Below are 21655 nucleotides of genomic sequence, written 5' to 3'. Positions count from 1 at the left end.
GTGCCAACTTTTATGTTCTAACAAACATAGAATTGAAGAACTTTAGCATAATATTATAGCAGAAATAACTAGAAACAAATCTGCTTGAATCGTCTAACATTATATCGCCAATTGACATCGATCGTATATTTTGCACTGTTACTGTTAAAGTTAAATATAATATAACTGTTCTTTATTTATTGGGTTTCGATTGATCTACACTTATGTTTTCCCTAAAAGGAGATTATTGAAAAAGAGTCTTTTTCCCCAATAGAGTTTGAGCTCAGAAGCCTGCAGCCCGAAGCGAACGTCACAATCAGTAGTAAGTAACTAGACATATTCTTATACCGGAGTGTTTAGTAGAAAAATGCCTTTTTTAAATTCAATTATTTTATATTCTTTTTTGCTTTTCAATGTTTTAGTACTTTTCACAGATGACAGGAATACAAGCACTCTCAGAAAATCATCGTGCGAAATTGGTTCAACAAAACAATGGTCCTTGTACGCGTGCATAGGGAGTATAGGTCGGTCATGCAGGGAGTAAGATGCACAAACTGTTCAAACCTGAGAGCAGAACACAGAGAATGATCACTTATTGATAACCTAAATGATCGTGTTTTTATATCCAAACTAGTGGACCTTGCATTTTGTTTGGTAAAATGTAACCATGATTACTCAGAGATGCTAATGAATATTAGGCTCCGCCTACTGTCTAATGTTATTCTTATTACTGCTGCAGGTTTTGTACATAGCAGAGTTGTGTTTACTATCATGAGATGTATATCGGTATTAAAGTATAAAGCATTGAATTGTGTTTATATACACTGACCACCCAATTTCATCATACATTTAATATGTATTATTACAGCTAGCTAGTCAATGCAAGCTGTTGAACGTTGGAATCATGGATACAAGACGTTTATCACCAGGTGCGGTTTTAAATTATTTTAGAGTTATAGAAAAACACAAAACTAGACAAAATATTATATTTAGCATTTATAGATATGATATTAGTTTTAAAACATGAATAATAGCTAGTTATTTCGGCATCGGGTCACAGAACATAACCCGAATCATTTCATTCATCATTTCATTCCCTTGGTAAGCCTCCAAATGGCGTCCTATCCCACAAAGAGTCGAATTTAGGAAAATGAATCCGAAGGTATGTCCACTAGATGCAATAAGAAATTTATAAGCTTATATACAATACTATTATACTACCAATGTAACATGTACATATATTAAGCAACTAAAATGATATAGTTTATAACATTTACACTATACACACAATATCAAAATCAACTAAATTTTGTGATACAGTTTTATCGTTAGCGCTATTGATCATTATTAAAATAACTAAAAAAGCATAGTTTGTGATCATTTGAACAAATTTTAGATGTCAAAGTTAAACTATATAGTGCATATTCTAAATTTAGAAAGAAAATTAATTATAATATCTACATTTGCACACATACGTTAAACACCAAATAAACGTAAAGTTGGAATAGATAAGAACATTTCACAGCAAGAAATCCCTTCTTAACATCATTTGAGATGTCTTCAATACAAAAAACCCATAAATCGACGCATAGCAAGGGTGTTGCCATGTATGTAGGTTAGACATATCCGAACATGTATCATGATACCACCAACCACCTCCTCGTTCTTGGGCACAGTTTTCCTTCTCCAGGTTGTCCATGTCCCTGTCATAGGTCGAGAACGGTCGGTTGTCTGAGGCCGTCTGTGATAGGGTATAACTTTTTCGCACTGAAATGAGTTCATGATTTGGTTCATATCCCGGTCAAAGATTAAGAACGGTCGACGGTTTGGGGACCCTGGGTAACCTATTTGTGACAAGCTCTACACACTTCTGACTGAAACTCATTATCAATGATTACATGAGTTGGTTTATATCCTGGAAATAAGTCGAGAACGGTCAGTGGTTTGGAGACCCTGAGTTACCTATTTATTACAAGCTATACACACTTCACACTGAAACTCATCATCACTGATTACATGATTTGGTTTATATCCTGATAATAAGTCGAGAACGGTCACACTGGGGAACAAACGATATACTTTGCGCGCTCCGATATTCTAAATGTTCGTACTATAACATTTTCAATATAAAGACGTATTTTGTGCAAACGGTTATAAATAGCAAAATAAGAAAAACTCAAAGTTACAAAACCAGAACTAAATATTCCTGGCTTGGAAACTCTTAAAGAATAGATAAATCAACAGAAACGCGATTTTTTAACTTTGCTCTGGCTATATCATTATGTTTCAATCATATCACCGCAAACGATGGGACAATTTTTATCTGAATCACGTTGATGTGATGTAATGGATTCCAGACTGCTATATGTAGCGTTTGATAAAATGCACTGATCCGCCCATTAATATAACCTGCTTTTAACTGCATTCGTTCAATTTTTCAAACATTCTTTGCACCATTTGAATTTTTTTATGTTTAATCTCCGCTAAATTCCCGAACAGCAGTCGTTTTATATGTATGTAAAATGTATATTTATCTTCTTTTAATGCTTTATTTTGGTTCCTCTTTGTTAAGTTGGCTTCTGTTCGGCCGTTATTGTTTTCCATTGGTCATCGTTATTACTTTGCTTCAAATTTCTTGAAATTTCATAAACTTAAACAGATTAAGGCGCTTTTATTCCATTAGCCAACTTCTCTATTTTAATGATGTTTTACTGTATAAAATGAGTGTATTGTGATAAAAATTATGATGATTTTACGTTATAGTCCCAGAAAACTTCAAAATTAGAATACTATACAAATTACATGAAAAAAAAGAATAAAATAGCTTTGCTTAATCGTGATATCAGAGACTGAAGATGTTTAGACACATTAGGGCCTGACTGTAAACAATTGTCGTATCACTTGGGTATATTGCAGCTAATAATAATCAAAGGTAAATTCAGTAAGTATATACATATTGGTCAGTGAAATAAAGACGAATTAATAACATGATACTTTTCACTGTTGTAAACAATAAGCCCTTTCTTACGTTTCAACCAAAAGCTCGCGCGTACATGGTTGGAGCAGGAATACCAAAGCGTCGTTACTGTAATATCTTTCAACATCACTATAAGTATTTAACTTACTGTTTAACGAGTCGATTCTCTCAGAGACGTGGAACTCGTAGCGATCTGGAGATGAGATGAAGAAATCAGAGTAAACATCGTACCCAATCGTTCCATCCATGCTTTGTACATCTACACGTAACGTCACATTTTCCTTTCTTGTCATCTCGTGTATTTTTTTTAGTCCTGAAAAGAAAGTGAATAAAGAATATGGTCATTCGTTTGTACAGCTGGAGAATGCATGACATAAGAGTGGTTGCGAGACGCGAGGTATTCTTGTACACGTAGTGTTTCCCGTTCTCTCTATTGATATAGGATTGCCTGTTATAGTATAGTTGTTAATCGATAGATGAAATGGTCGGTCAGTGGTCAATTTGTAAAGGGATTCCGATATACCGCAATCCAAGGCTGATATCAGTTCTAACACAAGAGTAGAAAATAAACTCTTGGTTGGTTACACAAATGAAGGACCAATCACGTCACGTGTTTTGTCGGCGTCACGTACAGTCAACTGCAATGTGTGTGTAAATATAGAGTTATGTCCCTAATTCTTACAATTTAGTTTACAATTTTTAGAGACTCCTTCGCTCAGGAAGACCCAATCGATTCAAAGACTGATTCTCACTGAATAACATCACATTCTTGTATGATTTCTGGACACACTGTTAATTTAGTGTATCTTTTATTAGACGGATAAATATTTCAAATAACAAGTTCGTGCAAAAAACATTTTTATCAATATTAGTTTAAAACCTGTTTTGATTCACAATTTTAACTTTCAGCATATAGTTGGGTAAATATTTCATATCGTCACCTCAGTGCTATTGTACTCGTTGCATCAAAGTTTTCGAAATATGAGATGTGCATAAACCGTTTGCAATATGGGGTTTGGGGGATGTAAGCTTATTTTACGAGGCAAGCTGAGAGTTCCTACATCGGCGTAGGACCCTCGTATAACTTACCGCCGTGAATACGGGTATTATTGTTTATTTTTGCTCCGACAGGGGATCGAACCTTCGATTACTGGATTTACAATCAAATGTTCACCAAGGGTCCAAGAGTTTATACATACCCACAGCTTTTTTTATCTCGATAAGCAGTTCTCATTAACAACGTTTGGCAAATGAAGAATCCTTATTTATATTTGCAATCGAGTGATATAAAAAGCGATTATGTACCTGAGTTGACACTCGTATTACCTCGTGTAACCTTTTCCATTACATTTGAAATCATGCACAATTTCACTTATTGAAAATGTATCTTACTGACATAGGCATTTGGGTCATGAAATAATTGAGATAGAACATGACATGACTATATCGTTCATTCATACATAAATGCCCCTTTCACAATTATAGCAAATACAATTATTACTTTTCCGTCGATAAACTTGTCTACATTGTAGTGACAAATGTTAAATATAGGACAAGGAAGACGTAGTTTGGCACACTGGACAGACAATTTCCAGTTATGATTGACGTGTTTGAAAAGTCTGTCTTCCATTTCCCATGCCAGATAAATCACGCACAACACCAAACCATTAATCATTTATATTAATGTATGATTTATGAACATATCAGTATAATTCTTTAATAATGCGCAATAACTTTTAATAAGATATAACACATAATTAAACCAATTAAGATTGTTTTAAATTATGATTAGAAAGACATGGTATAAGCCGAACAATGATTGAAATAATAAATAAACTGAATCTCATATGTATGAATAATTGGCAGATCGAAACTTTCACCTTAACATATATTATTCCCATGCACTTTTAAACTAAATACGTTTTAAAGCAATACGCGAAAGGTTCAATAATATCCTTGGCTATATATATATATATATATATATTAATGTTAAAACAAGACGCGATTGCCCTCACTCTCCACCTTTGTCACAAAAGAAAGTACAATATTTTCGCCAATGCGATGATTGTGCATCAGATCACCACTTGCACTACGAAGGAGTTTGAAAATGAATGCAATATTAAATATCCTCAAAGATATGCATTCATTTCGTTATATTTTCTTTTTAGTGTCATTGACCTTGATCATGACCTAATCGCACAGACAGACGATCGGAAGGACAATGGCAAATATGTAACCTAGCAATGTGATAGCAGGAACATAAACATAATATGTTACATACAGTCTCATATTTAAGCACTTACTGTATCAACGTAAACTAATACTTCACCCAAACGCCACCTATCATTCGTATTGCTTTGGTAAAAAACTTTGAACAAACATGTGCAAAGTTTTCTCCGGCTTTATTCTTCCAAATCGTATTCACATTTGATTATTGCTACTATATAAACCTTACCTAACCAAAATTCACCATCAAGAGAACCGAACCAATTCTCGTATTCCGCAAAACTCCTGTTAAAATTTTCGTTATTGCCATACCACCGCCTCTGGAAAACCTGAGGATAAAAGCAATGCATGCCTCATTTTTTTTGTACTTACAAACAAATCTAAACAAATAAATTTTGTGGTGAGATTTTGTAAGTATATTATCGTTCAACTGCGATTGTCATATTGCTGTATAGAAGGCACTTGTGCCACGGATATTCCTGATGATGATCAAAGTCATATGACGTCATTCACAAAGTTACGCAATTCATTTAAAATAAAAAAAATAAAATAAATATTACTGTTAATGAGACTTAAATGTATTCGTTAAAAATATAAATCAAACGAAACTTGTATGGAAAATATAATTGGTGTTGTTTCATTTTGGCGACATAAATGTATAACTCGTGTTTGTTGACCCCAATACGCAATCAATGGAGAATGCCAGAGTAAAGGTGTAAGTATGACATTTACACAGAACGGACTTTCGTTTTGTCGTATCGGCGTGTAAGAGTCGAGAGTGTTCTCGTTATTTCTATTTAAACATCATTTTCAAATCAAAACGATATTCTTATTATAAGGTCGCAAAACATTTAAACGAGTGATCAACACAAACTATATCTTACGAATGGCTAAGCCCCGAGTGGTACTTTTACATTGTATAAACGAGGTGAACAGTGGTGCGATTGTATAGCCTTGAAAGAACTTTATTGTCACTTATTGTTTATTGGCACTTTATTGTAGTTTTAAAGAAAGAGACGCGCAAAATTGAACATAAACATAGCGTCGGTGAATGTGTATTCCAACCTTATGTAAGCTGTCGTGTTATGCGGACATGAGAGCACACATAATTCCATTCAAACTGACTCACCGTCCAACCACCACCGCTCGTTTCCATGTCACAGTATACGGATACATTCTCTCCAGTGTCCAAAGTTATATTGTATACACCCGACGGCAAAGTGGCATCTTGTTTTAAAAACCCCTGACAGTCGTCTGAAATTCAAGAAAAGAATTTGTGCTTTTAAGGTAGATGATGTACATATCAAGCACCTTGATCTTTGAATTTTGATGACTGATGCCTGACGACCGTGTACAATTCTATTTTGTATTGTGTTTCTACATTGTTGTATACGTCTAATATGTAAATATAAAACTGACGGCATACAATTCAGATACAGGTATTGCTGATACTATTTTGTTAAAAGTGAAATGTTGGCCAGTTTGTACTCATATAAGGCTTATTGTATTTATATGTTGAAGTTGCAAAGTCATACAATAAGCCTTTTTGTAATAGGTATTTTCATTGTGTAAAAAATAAATATCTCAGTTATTTTATAAAAAAAGCAAATATATTATTATATATATGACTTTTTTTGCGAAAATGAGCCCTGTTGAGGTTTTCACATTGCGATTCAAGCCTTTTAACCACGAGATTGTACTTCAAAACGTATAAGATTGGTTTAAAAAAAAAAACCTTTCGAAATTATGTTTAAATATCTATTATACCTGCTAATAAAGCATGAAACGTCGCAAAAATAAAGAACCCGTCACGTTTTCCTCCACATGACTCATGCTGAAGACGTCACGTGTCTTTTAATATTACTCACACGGGCAATCGTTATCATTGACACATTCTTCTGTCTCCTTGACATTGCCAATGCATATTGCATCAGCTACGGCAGATGGGGCGTTACAGGTTCTGTGCCTAGTTTTAGTGCCCATCTCACAAGTCCTCGAACAATCTGACCAGGATGACCAGTCAGTCCAGGGGCTGTGAACTAAACAAAAAAGTAGGTCATTTATTACATTAATAGAAGATCGATCATTTCAATTGTGTTAATGTCATCGATTAGATCAAGGTCTTTAACAAAAATGAATCAATCAGAAATTGTGTAGTGGTGTTAAATGCGAAATTCAACGCGCAGGTTTATCAATTGACGATGAGTAGATTCGTTGTATGCTTCTTCCAATGGCAATGCTTCAAATGACATTACATTACAACAGATTATTTAAGCATTAAAAAATAAACAATAGGTATAACTTTGTGTTAGATTGCCTTAGCCGGCAGGGTTCTAAGGAAAATTTTAATTCGAGCATGGTTGTTTGTTTTAACTTAAAAAAAGTAATAGACGAACAATAATTTTTGAAAGACCAAACAGATAAAAAGTCAGATCAGTCAAATGGCGCAGTAAGAATAAAAAAGGCACTAAAGCGACGAACTATAAGAACTGTATCTTGGTTATAATTACAATATTGTATCCGAGTTTGAACCATTATGCTAAATTATTGTCTTTACGGACCAATTTATTGTCAGGGGAGGTAATCGAGTACGACAGAAGCCATTTTTCACGAGCTCGTAATTTTTTAAACTGAATTACCACTGAAACATTGAATTTATTTACAGGTAAAAGCAGCCAATATTAATGTGAAAAACTACAAAAACAAGCTCATTAGCCAAACGTTTAAACATTAACCCCGTTTAATCGCACAGGGTTAGTTAACGCCAAAGATATAGAACACCAAAACAAAAAATCACAAACAAGAACCATGGAACAACAGCACAAAACTCTCAAACAACACAGTGCATATATTCTAAATAAACAATATGTATGTTTAGCAAGGATTGTAAGGTACCGCCTTGGAACGTTCAGTCAAATGTAAATTTACCGGTTTAAACCAGTTTAGGTGCACAACCCTCACTCTTATCCCAACAATTATGAATAAAGTAACAAAAAATAAAAGGTAAATCTAATCAAAGTATGCTATAACTCCTCTACACTGGCGACATGCAAATTACTATCTGAATACTATTATCACTCTGTACTTGTATGCTATTAAAAACATTCACATAGACAAACAGAGCATCTGGCATTTGTACCGTTGTTCGTATAACACAGTTTATGCCATTTGATACAAGATTTTATTAAACAAGTTCATGAAATTTGTTAGTAAGCGAGCCTCTGGCGAGCTTATTATTAACTTTCATGGACGAGTTTAATAAAAATCTTGTATAAAATGACAACGAGTGTCAGATCTTTTTTATCACACGGTATTTTTATTACCAATTTAGTTCCACGTTCCACTTTCTTAACCCATTGTTTGACAGCCAAAGTACACTGAGTGGAATGTCAACGATGCGCCATATAAATAGTTCCAAATGAAAATGACAAAAACAGCTAGCAGTTATCAAGTTTTAATTCTGATAAAGCGCTGAACAAGTCACACGTATAAAAATGTGTAGTTAAATATCCAACAACATGAATAACGAACAATTTTAACCATTAAATCACAATAAGTACACAATTTAATGACGTCACACTGAGAGTACATGCTTTACGCGGTTTACGTGACCTACATCGGTGTGTCAAGTTTTACTGTGTGTACGGATTTAAAGCGTTTAAAGACTTTGAAGCGTTTTCTTAGTGTACATGGATTTTCACAACATGCAGATGATTACGGCGAAGCCTTACTCTGCACTGCATGGATGTTGATGTTGAAAAAGTTCCATCAAGAATGTTTCCAGAGAACAAGCTGTTCAAGTTCGAGAATTACGGTCTCGGGACGTACGTGTGATGAGAAACCTGTGCTGCGGAATTCTACTAGTAATCTGCATTATCTGGTCGGCGGAATATTGTTATCAGAAAGTTTTCGAACAAGATGCTTTCTGGCACTATGATTCGTTAGCCATTTGTCTCCCTGAAGTCCTACCGCTTCATTATTGAGGTAAGTATTTGTAGGCGTTTAAACCATTTTGTTTACAAACAATGCGGAGGGATATCTAGGTCGCGTGTGATTAGTCTAGCCAATAGAAATGTCTGATATGTTATCTTACACATGTGTAAGATAAAAATATTCGTAATGGGTATATTACACGGAAAACAAGGGTAAGCATGTGGTAAATGTATATACTGTTATTTTTAACGTACTAACACTGATATCTCAATACTGTCCAATTACAGTTCCTGATTACCAATAATCATCATACATTTTAAATATATTTGTTTCATGTTGTTGCATATCATGTAACCTGAATTAGTAACGAAATGTGTTTTTAGTTGAGTTGATTATATTTTAAGTATAACTTATAACCGATAATACGGAATTTTCGAATCATATTTATTTGTTGTCTACAACATTCCCTGCTCGAACTAAGGAATGTTCTTGTGTAGATCATACAAAACTTATCACCGTGAACCTTCGCGAAGACTGTTTTGTTTGGCATCTTGTGATTTATTTTGAAAATAAATAAAATTAGGTAATATTGATGTTAAGGATCAGTTTGGTTCTATTATGTAAAACATACGTGAACTAATAACGCCAAACATATTATCCTCAATAGTAGATCTCCTTTCGTCAATGATGCCAACAACTTTATTCGCTTTTCCAATCAGCCCCTTCATTGTATTTTTCATTTCAGTTGTTGTCGCTTGTAGTTGTGTGTCCAAGTTCTTCTGAATTTCAGCATTTATGTTTTTTGAATAATTCAACACTTCAGAGCGCAATGTACTCTCACTTTCAGCTGACGAGTTAGATATATTTTCCAAAGTCAGAGCTACATTATCTGAACTATTTTTGACATGTTCATTGACAGTCTTGACTAAATTTGTTATAGTTGTTGATGCATTTTCACGAAATACTACCAAAGTGTCTTTGATTACATTATTTATCGCCAAGAATTTCTTTTTGTGCTTTGCAAAGGAATGTTTGTACATTTTTAGAGTACTTTGGACTTGTTTTAGTTCAGATTGTTTTTCAACATGTTCTGTTTTATGGTCAGTCTTGGGAATATAAGTTCCAGCATTTTCAGATTCTGTGGAATTTTCAAGTAATTCAATCCTTGCTACTTTTGTGGCTAATGTTCCAATATCTATTTCCATTGTATCCATTCTCTGTGAATAGTAATTATGCATTCATTTCAACCTTTTAGAAACTGTATGCTTCCAGACTTATAAAATGGCATATCACTTTTTTCTTGAATTATTTTGATTGGGGCATATTCGAAAAGCTAAAGGAATGTCAATTTTAGCGTTATTTAAAAATCGTTCCCAAGACAATAACATCTGTAAACGAGTTCATTTTAAAGAGCAAAGGACATTGTGCTAAACATAGTAATCATGCTGACATTAATACCTACCGCTATAATAAACGATTGAAATATCTTGATCTGTTTCAGCTCACTCTCAACTCTGCTCAATCGGTCTGCCGTTACATGTACCGCACTGGTCGTCAGCACCAACAATATCACGGGCAAAGTTTGAAGCCACATCTGTAAATCAAAGAAAGACACGAGTTTAAAGTTCATAAGGTAATTGTCGTAAGGTGATTAACTGAACACTCTTCTCACTTTGACATTAGTGTGTGACGAAAATAAATAAAAAGGACTTTCCTTCTACCTAACATTTGGTAACTAATCTTACACATTCATAACTTCACATTTCTTATAGCCTTCTTTGGCATTTTTTGTTTATTTTTTACACAACAGTTGTATCCCGTAAAGGATATTTTTAGTTCAGCAGGTACTTCTGGCATTAAGATATGTCAAAAGATAGTGCAGCTACTTGTAAATGATTGAATGTTTTTAGATGTACTGACGAGATATGTTCGGTAATATTGAGTGGGTATTGAGTGTGATAAAACATTATTTTATTTTAAATCGGTAACACAACATATTTTCATGAACGGATTTAACCTTTTAATGAGAATTAGATAACTTTTGTTGTGGTTAATATTGTTACAAATCGCTCATTAAGCGTTAAACGAGAAACAGCAATGTGAAGGTTACAGTGTAAACGAAAGCTTTGTTTTAAAATCCAGTGGTCCTTCAAGAGAGCGGAAAAAGACAGTCAGTAAACTTTTAAATCAGGCGAATTTTAATGAAATCACATACAATTTATAGTATCTTTTAAACTGATTTTCTTAATTCCCAAGATCTAGACACTTTGAAAGACGAAATGGGAAAAAAGAAACCCTCAAAGAAAGGCCTAATTTACTGCTTCAAAGGAATAATCTAAAGACTTGATAGGTTTGAGGCGAGTTTAGGAGCCATCGAGCTCCTTTACAACCAAGTGCCAAGTTCTAAAAATACTTTCAGCCATTCGAAGAATGTCCTGCGGACAATAGCTGCGTCGAGTGCCTAGTGTCTATAGATTGTCCTCTCAAGTAAGTTGGAGAATACACTCGATTGGTTTCCCACACATTTTTGAGAGAACAATCTTTGGTGAAATCCTTAACTGGTAAGTGTAAGGGGACGGACGGTGGGCCTGTTTAATATTTTTTTTAAAAACCGTTATACAATCTTACAATCACCAAATGAGCCATAAAAGCATACAATTGCAATAGCAATAAAGTGTGTATTTTTAACTACTTCTTTACCGGCGATTTATTACTGGCGGTACTTCGTCCAACTAGTATAAAAGAAGTTGTTGTTTTTTTCGTGTAGGTTATTAGCGATTTGGACATGGAAGGAGTAAAATCCAGAATTCATCACGGATCAGACAGGAAGACTGTATCAACACAGACAAGCGTAGAAGTAACCGCACAGAGATGTTTCCCAATACCGATACGACGAGCATTAGAGAGATTGATACTATCGGGGATAATATATCTCACAAGGAATTTGGCTAAACTAGAAGCTCAAAGGAGACAGTACATCCTAGACCACGGTCAAGAAGCGTACGACAAGGTAATAAAAGATCTTGTACCTAAAACTCAACTTTACGAAGTTTCATACAAACCACAATGTCTAAGCGTCCAAGTTACATCGGCAACGCACTTGAAATCTGGGAGCCTCCAGCCAAAAGATCTAGACGAAGTGTCGAGTTTGGATTCAGCATGGATACATCTCTGTCGGATCTGGAAGACGAAGAAGCAGACATGGACGCAGACAACGAAGAAGAACCAGACGATACCACAAAGGAGACAGAAGACTAAAAGGTTACAGTAAAAATGATCTTGTCCGTAAACATCAGCGGTTCGGAGTAGATGCTATGAAAGTTATTACGATGAAATTCAGCAGAATGGCTTACAGTCACCAGGTGTAAAATAAAACTAATCCGGATACAAATACATATGTCATTCATCCGTTCCTGGTCAGAGAGTCAAAATTCAAGGACTGGCCTGTAATGATGGGATATAACTTGGATGCCTACGAAAAGTATCAGTTCCTGGACATGAAATCTGAGATGAGTAATTTTAATAGAAAATCTACTATCTCTTATGGAGTTATTCCAACAAGAAGCAACATCAGCATCATAAATGTGGAAACAATACAAAGTGAAAAAATAGACATGAACTACATTTGGGACTACAACAATCATTTCAGTGCAGCAAATTCAACATTTCCTACTAGAGACCTGGTTAAATTGTACAAAACCAAAACCATCAGAGCAAAAAGTCAGAGACCGTCATTTGTGTACAGATATAAAGTTAAACCACACGTACCAGACAGGGACTGGATAGACGTGCACGGATCAGATGCTACTCACAACAACATCTACGATCTGCTCAACCACTATCTGTTAGCTAACAATAAAGACATTAAAGTATCTGTCAGAAAAAAGTAGCAGATCCTAAAAGGAAGATATTTTCATCAGACAACTGGTCAATGGTAGATGACTACACACAAACCAACCTCGTCGTTGGAGCAGAAACTCACTATACGCCTGAAGTATACGTGACAACATCAGAAGCACCACTGTCGTCCGGAATCTACGAAGTCAAAACTCACCTCGAATGGTTGGAGACTGTCGAACTCAGGATCCTCGCCAAGATGCCAACTTGTTCAGCTTTGTATTAATTGTTTATATATGTTATGTTTAAATAAAAGTTAAAAAAAGTTTTTCGAAATAATTTTATTCGATCTGTCGCCACTTAATTGCTATTGCAATTGTGTGCTTTTATGGCTCGTTTGGTGAATGTAATTGGATCGGAAAAAGCGCGTCACGGAGATGTTGTTGTAGGTTGAGGACAAGTTGGAGGGCACAGATTTGGTGTTGCGTTTTCTTTCAAGGTCATACAGAAGGAGTGTGAGAGCATCCCAGCCGACATGACTCATGTTAAATCGAGTCAATGCGGAATAGTTGTGTGTCCACTATTTATATGAAAAACTACAGAAACAAACTTAGTAGCCCAAAGATTAAACATAAAACCCATTAAATGGCACAGGGTTAACGCCAAAAACAAAGAACACGACAAAAAATCACAATCAACAAAAAACAGCACAAAACTCCACAAAAAACAACGAGCATACAAACTATAAAAAAATCTGGGTATGTTTATTAAAGGTTGTTAGGTAGCGCCTTGGAATGGTCAGTAAATAGTGATGACCTTCCCGAAAGACGAAATGAGACCACTTACTCTTTGATATCCTGTGTAAGGGGAATTGAGGTAGATTGCTGCAAAGTTTACATACGCTAAAATCCATATATTTATGCATTAACTTTTGCATGAACTTCGGTGAACCAAATGTTCAAGCTGTTCCCTGCAAAGGTTAAATTGTGTTGCTTGTATAGCTTATAAATAACATTTCTTGAGCTTTAAATTGGAATTGAACGGTGAAATGAGAAAAGGATGTCAAACCTTAAAAGAAGTATAGTTAGTATAGAATTGTATAAATATTTCGCATCTCATTTTAAACAGTTGAACCATCACATTACTTATCTTTTATTTTACTCTCAGTTTCACTGTCAACTGACTGTTGCAGATTTAGAAAGAGAGACAAAAATACGCTTGATTTACGGACAAGTAAATCAATTTGATTAAAACAAATCGAAAAATGACTTGTTAAGATATAATCGTTGTTATAAAACAAAATCACAATAGTCATTTGCAATCAATCATATAGCTTGACAAAAAGCAGACAACAATGCTTAAATAAATGCATTTTTTATAAAAGTCTTTCTCCTTGTATATATGTGTGAGTTTTAGAAACATTATTATCTGGATACCATAATGTCTATCATACCATAAGCATTCTAGTCACTGTATATTTCAACATAATGTTTTCCACTGAGATAAATATTTTAGGAGCTTTTAACATTATAAGAATTTATTGTACACATATTTGTCAAATCTACTATGTGCATGTAGTGTATATTTTTGCGTCCATGTGCATATTTTCAGGCTCATTATCTCTTCCAGAATACAACAGCACATGCACTTAAAACAAATTAGTTTGTGTAATTTCACAATCAACTTAGCGACGTCATCATACTTTTAAATGCAACACACCAGTTTATGCAATAAATTTTGTTGTGAATTTATAGTGCGTAAGATCCGGATTGTAATACTCTTAATTTGCTTGTGTGTACAACATCACATCCTATTAACGATTACGAAAATCCAAAGTTTTATTTCAACATGCAAACAAAATAGTTATACCTTTTAGAAATTAAATTGTAATGACTTGATTTAAAAAAAATGAAATAGGAGCATTTAAATTGTCGATCAGCAGTCTCTTCTGCAATATTCGGTATCATTGTAGGTGTGGTGCATTTTGAGTTATAAGTCAATTTGTCAGCAGTTACATAGGTAATAAGGATCTAGTTTTCCAAGAACAAATGTCACTATTGTCTTAACATTTTTTTTGTTCAATGTTATGTTTTCGAGCCTACCGGTTTCAGGCAATGTTGTTTTAAGTTGTTTCTTTTCTTTTATTATTTGCTTTCGATCATACCAAATTTAATATAACTATATTTAAAATCCAACGTCTAATTGTTACAGCAATGTCATACTTCAATTATAAATATAACACATTGCTTGATGTGGAATATATTAATGTTAAAAGCTTGTCTTTCATGGACAACTTTACATATACTATCCGGATAGTCCATTTACAAGTAAGTAATATTTCTTTTCATTCATTGTTTTATTTTATTTAATTGTCGTCAGGGCAACCATTCACATGGCAATAGTTACAGCAATGTAATATTAAACTACAAACCTTTCACTGTACTTGGTGTTGAATGGATTATTGTAAATAACTTGTCGTTCATAGACAACTTTAGACATATTAACCAAAAATTCAATTAACAAAATAATGATTTCACCAACAGTTTTACCATAAACAATGTAACTAAACGGTAACGGTTTTAGCTCTCATATTCAACAATGTATATTAAAAGTGCACACTACAGGTTGATGCCTCGTATCAAAGGCCTTTTACAAACAACAGCTTTAATAAGCATTCGGGGAATTGACATGTACAGGATCTTTACATAGGCGGTGTGATTTCAGTCTGAACCCGCAGAAATGGATCCATCAAATCATGTTCTTGGTTGGTTACGGAAAATCTACAAAATAATGTTTTCTTTTTATAAACATCTAGTTGTGTTTGGTATTTTAAAAAACGTTGACTATGCAGGTAAAAGCTACGATTTGACATAATATCTGACCTTGTAAATATTGAGCCTAACAGCAATGGACCGGTTTATTGTAATTCTGAAAAAGATAATTGCTGTTTCGAAAATGACTGGCAATAACTGGCAAACGTTATCGCCAATGGTACCTATTTACCTTTCTGAATTTAAAGTTCCGGTAACTGTCATTTTTGCACGCTACTGTCTATTAAATATATGGAAAACTTTAAAACATATTAAAGGTTCAAATTCAAAGCAAAACGGTTCTATCTCTATCTAAATTTAGTGTCACTTAGAACAGTGTTGCTTTCATGCCAAAATATATGGTAAGTGAGCGTAATCATTTTAGTACAAGCATAATACTTACATGAGCTGTACGAAAATACCAATTCTGGTCGTCTCAAATCAACAAATAACAAATTCCGAACGTGAATGATAAAACAATGAAAATTATGTTCATCGCAATTGAATCACAAAGACACATGTGCAAAACATCCTTTATAAATACCTTGTCAAAGGTTGAAATAAACACGGCGCTTGTAGCTGAATTTATATCCACTCTGAACTGTTCGCGTGCAAATCGTTTGCGCTTCTTGCAGACAATGATAAGCCACAATGTTTTATATGCAGCTATTTCGAGTCTCAGTGCAAGTATATCTATTTATAAATCATGCTGTCTGAATCCTTCTCGTACAGTGAATACCTTCGTATTACGATCTTATCGACTAGAATTGCATTTTTTTGTGCAGTCTTTCAGCAGGAAATCCAGTGGTATTCAAAAAATATTCGGCAAATTATTGTGCATGAAAAACACTGTTATATTATCTACCAAGTAACCGTACTGCTTTTAACTTTTCTCAGATGTTTTAGGCAGCGGGATGCTACTTTTTCTTCCAAATATAATTTCAAACGTAACCAAAGTATATTAACAACAACAGCAGCAGGATTTCGTCTTCCCCGAAAACAAAACATAAAGCTACCCTAAAGAGTTCATGGCATGCTGTAAACAAAAGAGCGCTGCATTCAGTGTGCTATTTGGACAATTGTCGTTTATGTGGCATGTCTACGTGTACTTAAGCTAGAGCACTCGCCCAATCATTTACGCCGATATGTCGTATTTCTGATAATCGAAGGTGTTCATCCGTCGAACACCAGTTTTGTCAAGGACATTTTGCAAAACCCTCGATTTAATGGAACGTGCACGTGTTTCTCTGTTGAGATATAATATTTGGTACATGTTTTAAAAAGCCTTCGTATCAATTAAACGTACACGTGTTGTTCTGTTTAGCTATACTCTTTGTAACACATCTTTGGCAACGAACTTGTTTTCATGATACGCTCTTGTGTACCTCTGTTGAGCATTAGTAATACCTTTTGCGTTAGTATTTGTCAAATATTTTTGGCGAAAATCTCTAATTTATAAGAATTTTTAAGGGGACCCTTGTGGAGCAATATTATTCGTCAAACACTTTTGACAAAAAAAAAAACTCGTTCTTAATGATACGTCTAAATGAACCTTACTTAGGCTCTAATACTTTTGGGGAAACCATCGTAATCAGTAATCGTATACATATCTTGAGCTATAGAATTTGTCACATAGGTTTCGGAAACCCTTGTATTTTTGGACGTGTACTTTGACTTGTGTCGATCGATAGTATTTGTCACATACACTATGTTAATTCCCTGTATTTTTGGTACGTGTACGTTGAGCTTTGTTGATCTATAGTATTTGTCACATACACTATGTCAATTCCCTGTATTTTTGGTACGTGTACGTTGAGCTTTGTTGATCTATATTATTTGTCACATACTCTATGTCAATTCCCTGTATTTTTGGTACGTGTACGTTGAGCTTTGTTGATCTATAGTATTTGTCACATACACTATGTTAATTCCCTGTATTTTTGGTACGTGTACGTTGAGCTTTGTTGATCTATATTATTTGTCACATACTCTATGTCAATTCCCTGTATTTTTTGGTACGTGTACGTTGAGCTTTGTTGATCTATAGTATTTGTCACATACACTATGTTAATTCCCTGTATTTTTGGTACGTGTACGTTGAGCTTTGTTGATCTATAGTATTTGTCACATACGTTTAGGCAATCCCCTGCATTATTGTGCACGTGTACTCCTGTTTCTTATAATCCAATTTTAAAATATCTATATCAAATTGTACACTTTTTTTATTTATTTTTATTTGTTCACTTGCATGATGTCCGTGTAAATTCAATTAAAATAACTTAAAAGTATAGTAAAAGTATAGTTATCCACAGAGAGTGCAACATATTTAACTATAAAGGGTAAAATTATATGTATCATCAATTCGAGTTTGTGACAATATTCGACGGTTGTCTAACTATCACCCGAAATACAGTTGATAAATTGTTTACAATAGAGCATAAACGTTTTGTAATATAAACACCAGAACGGTTGTGACACACAGGGGTATTCATGTACATGTATATGCAGTCAGTCTTACACGTATACGTTGCAGTTGCGTTAAAACGTCGTTTGCAATTATTCACTATGAAGTTTATCTTTAACTCTCTCTGATTCTCTCTTGAATAAATTTCCTCATGCAATATTGCATGCCGGTCTAAGCATGTATATTGTACAACTGCCTGGATGGCGTACTGCACAAAACGAGCTCTACACCAACTCGTTTCTGTAACAATAAATGTTTCGCCATCTCCAATATAATTCAATGCCAACACATTAGAAATAGCACGTCAGTTATGAAGTTTTGCTCTCGGACCAGTCGTAAACATGTTGTTGTTTTAACGCCTGGGTAGTGTTCAAGTACCTGCAGTATCTTAAAAGAGTGTATAACCACACAGTTTTTTTTTATAAAGTTAAATTAGTTTTTCAAACACTCCTATATACCGTATATCTGTTGGTACATATATGATTACCATGGAATGCCCTGTTGGAATGTTTTATTATATTAAACATTAGATGATAATAGTTTGCTATGACACTGATTTATTTTTCAAAGCAGGTGAATATATTACTATGCCAGTTATGATGGGTTTATCAACAAAGGAATTGATTCTTCGACACATCAATTGGCATGTCATATTTCAGAAAAGCCTTCAGAGGTGAATCCTGCAAAATTGAACGATCGATTTCATTATCATCAGTCTCATTACAGCTATAAATTGTCGGAGTACATTCAGTCAGCGAACATCTTATTCTAAATATATGTTTAATGATTACACCTGAAAGGTTTATTCAAATAGGCGGGTATTTGAATACAATTAAACATATCAAAATAATGGCTTATGTTCAATTGTCATTTTTTGAAATTTATATATTTTGAACTTCTTTCAAATCCAAAGAAATTATTGTTTTTTTTTTTTTGTCGGCCAGTATTTTACAAGTTGTTACTTTCTTGTATATTAAATTAACATTAACACACAGCGGTAGGTGCTGAAATTTTCAGGACGGTGTCCGGGCAGAGATTTGGATGGTTAACTTAAGATAGGGATTGACCCACGCCTTTATAAATAGTTGCCTCCTTACGATAATTCCCTGTCAATAAATTTGTTTCCGGGGTAGAAGTTCCATCGAATTTCATCACAATCATCGCTTTGATTTTGAAATCTGTCATCTGATAAGATGAACGTCGCTATTTTTGTTTTTTTTAAAGAAAACAGCGCTGTCTGATCTCTTACTTATGATTTTCACTTTAAATGTGCGATGGCTATATATTTGCCATCCATATCCGAAATAGTTTGCAGGTCGATGTTTTATACAAAAAAGTATATTTAATTTATCATAAAGTATATTACAATTATCGAAAATACATGTACGTGTACCTCTTTTGTCAAATAGGTTTTGCAATCTCCGTTCATAATCATACAAACTCTATTTAACATGATATCTTGTATTATCCCCGAATGAATATCTTCCCTATTTCCTAGTGGTTTCATATCTTCTACTTACTTCGATAGCTTATCAGCGAAAACATATCTGCGCTTTCAGCTTCTTATCTACATCATAAGAGTATCATCTCATCGATAAACGTTGTAGAAAAAGGGACGTTTTTAGTTTTGCAGTTTTGTTTCGTGCTTTACAAGCAAGCAAGCCTATTTTTTACATATTTTTAGCGGGATTGATTACTGAAAAGTCACACGTTGTTGTAAGTTTATTTAGTAATCCTTGTTATCAGTTTGTTAAAACTGGAAAACCTCAACATGACTTACTAAGAAAACGTCATGTTCATTATGAAGCAGTTCTAAAAATAAATCTAAATCTAAAAATAAAAAAGATTGTTACTACATTGAACCTTAAATATATCCGTTGTATCCTTAATCTTAGTATTCCATGTGTACTTACTAGATCTAGAATTTCGTTATAAATTTCGAAAATAAGAAGAAAAACTGAATATTTCGCAAATTTAAAACTTAAAATGATGAAGACTGTGTTTTGTTTTCTTTTAAAAAAATAAAGCTATTTTCGGTTGTATTAAAACGGACATTATGCAAGTAAACAAATAAAATGTCTGATAATGAATTATAGAATTTATATTATTACATAAATTTGGATTAGCAGAAACAGGGATTTGCAGATTCGTGTCATTAAAACGAAGGCATTTTCAAAACATTTGTACCAAATACTATGTTTCCACAGAGGTACACGTGTACGCCCCTTTACAACGAGGGTAGCGCAAAATAGTCGTGACATAGCTGAAACTCAATGGATGAACACGTACAACCATCAGAAATACGACAGTTTGTCGTAAAGGATGTGACGAGTACTATTGTTGAACAGAGGTACACGTCGATACGCCATAAATACGACAGTTGTCCAAATAACACTCTGACAAAAATGATTTTTTTTGTTTACAGCATACCATAAGCATGTGGTTATAAAAGAATGGAGTTGCGACACACAGCATAACGATTGAAGTTGAGTTTTAATATCCTAGCTAGATGACTAATGCACAAATTGTAGTGAACACGCACATGTTACCTGTTTTGCAACCTCACATTTAAGCGAAAGCCAAGATCAACGGAATCTTCAGTGCAGCTAAATGTTTTGTTTTCGGAGCAGACGAAATCATGCTGTTGCAGTTTTTGAAATTCCCTGATAATCTTTTAACTGGCATTTGGAAGAAATCGCATATTCCCATTGCCTTCAACATTTGGGGAAAGGAATTGGCCACACCTTAAATTGATAAATAATATCATACCTTTTTTATGCACCTTAATACGCCGAGAATATGATCGTACATATATGATTACCATTATATTTCCTACTCGAAGTCTGCACGAAAAAAACAATTTCTAGCCGGTAAACAACGTAATTTGATGGCATGCAATGCAAGTGAAGGATTCAGACTGCAGGAGTTATAAATAGATACACCTGGATTGAGGCTCGTAATAGCTTCATATAAACATCGTGACTTATTAATTTCTGGAAGAAACAATTTTAGTTAACGCAAGCTTTTAGTTCAGACTGGAAATAACCAGAGCTACACGGTGCAGTGTTTATTTCAACATTGTGCAAGGTATGTATACACTGTTTCGCAGATGTTTCCTTGTGACTTTAATGCGAAGAACAGAAATGTTTAATATTCAATAATTCACATTTTAAAATATAAATCTTGTTGATTTGAGAGGACCAATATGTTCGTAAAGCTCATGTATGTTTTATACTTGAACTAAAATTGCTACGCTAAGTGAATCTTATCTTTGCATGAAAGCGACACAGTTCTAAGTGACACTAAATTTAGATATAATTAGAACCGTTTTGCTTTGAATTTGAACCTTTTATATGTTTTGAAGCTATCGATACATTTTCACACACAGTAGGTGCAAAAAGAAGTCGTTATCTTTATATACGAGAGTGG

The 21655-nt window shown here is 34.1% G+C and overlaps 3 protein-coding genes across 3 annotated transcripts in view; 1 reads left to right on the top strand and 2 right to left on the bottom strand.

Annotated features, from left to right (window-relative positions):
• Positions 1–957: 957 nt before the first annotated feature.
• LOC128221223 (fibrinogen-like protein 1) lies at positions 958–6455 on the bottom strand. The gene is made up of 4 exons (XM_052929738.1): positions 6312–6455; positions 5412–5511; positions 3105–3269; positions 958–1746 (listed from the first exon to the last, which is right to left on the bottom strand). Exons 1-4 carry the CDS (start codon positions 6336–6338, stop codon positions 1499–1501), a joined length of 540 nt encoding a protein of 179 aa, XP_052785698.1. The 5' UTR covers positions 6339–6455; the 3' UTR covers positions 958–1498.
• A 98-nt stretch (positions 6456–6553) lies between these two features.
• Positions 6554–16458, bottom strand: LOC128221224 (uncharacterized). Its single transcript, XM_052929739.1, has 4 exons — positions 16307–16458; positions 10578–10709; positions 9747–10332; positions 6554–7221 (listed from the first exon to the last, which is right to left on the bottom strand). Exons 2-4 carry the CDS (start codon positions 10707–10709, stop codon positions 7043–7045), a joined length of 897 nt encoding a protein of 298 aa, XP_052785699.1. The 5' UTR covers positions 16307–16458; the 3' UTR covers positions 6554–7042.
• A 4795-nt stretch (positions 16459–21253) lies between these two features.
• The window catches only part of LOC128222254 (fibroleukin-like), a 48954-nt gene continuing 48552 nt past the window's right edge, over positions 21254–21655 (top strand). Inside the window, exon 1 of the mRNA XM_052931212.1 lies at positions 21254–21313. The gene's annotated coding sequence lies outside the window, so the exon portion shown is untranslated. The remainder of the gene's footprint in view (positions 21314–21655) is intronic.

This window comes from Mya arenaria, chromosome 16 (genome assembly GCF_026914265.1).
Source record: "Mya arenaria isolate MELC-2E11 chromosome 16, ASM2691426v1".
NCBI lineage: Eukaryota > Metazoa > Mollusca > Bivalvia > Myida > Myidae > Mya > Mya arenaria.
The sequence above is the reverse complement of the archived record's forward strand: the minus strand, read 5'-3'. Positions and strand labels throughout refer to the sequence as shown.

Coding starts and splice junctions, on each gene's coding strand:
- LOC128221223 (XM_052929738.1), bottom strand. CDS start 6,338: ATGGAAACGAGCGGTGGTGGTTGGACG. Junction 5,512..6,311: donor CGAGCGGTGGTGGTTGGACG/GTGAGTCAGTTT, acceptor TTTTATCCTCAG/GTTTTCCAGAGGCGGTGGTA. Junction 3,270..5,411: donor TGATGGTGAATTTTGGTTAG/GTAAGGTTTATA, acceptor CTTTCTTTTCAG/GACTAAAAAAAATACACGAG.
- LOC128221224 (XM_052929739.1), bottom strand. CDS start 10,709: ATGTGGCTTCAAACTTTGCCCGTGATATTGTTGGTGCTGACGACCAGT. Junction 10,333..10,577: donor TTCAATCGTTTATTATAGCG/GTAGGTATTAAT, acceptor TACTATTCACAG/AGAATGGATACAATGGAAAT. Junction 7,222..9,746: donor GTTTGGCGTTATTAGTTCAC/GTATGTTTTACA, acceptor TTTTTTGTTTAG/TTCACAGCCCCTGGACTGAC.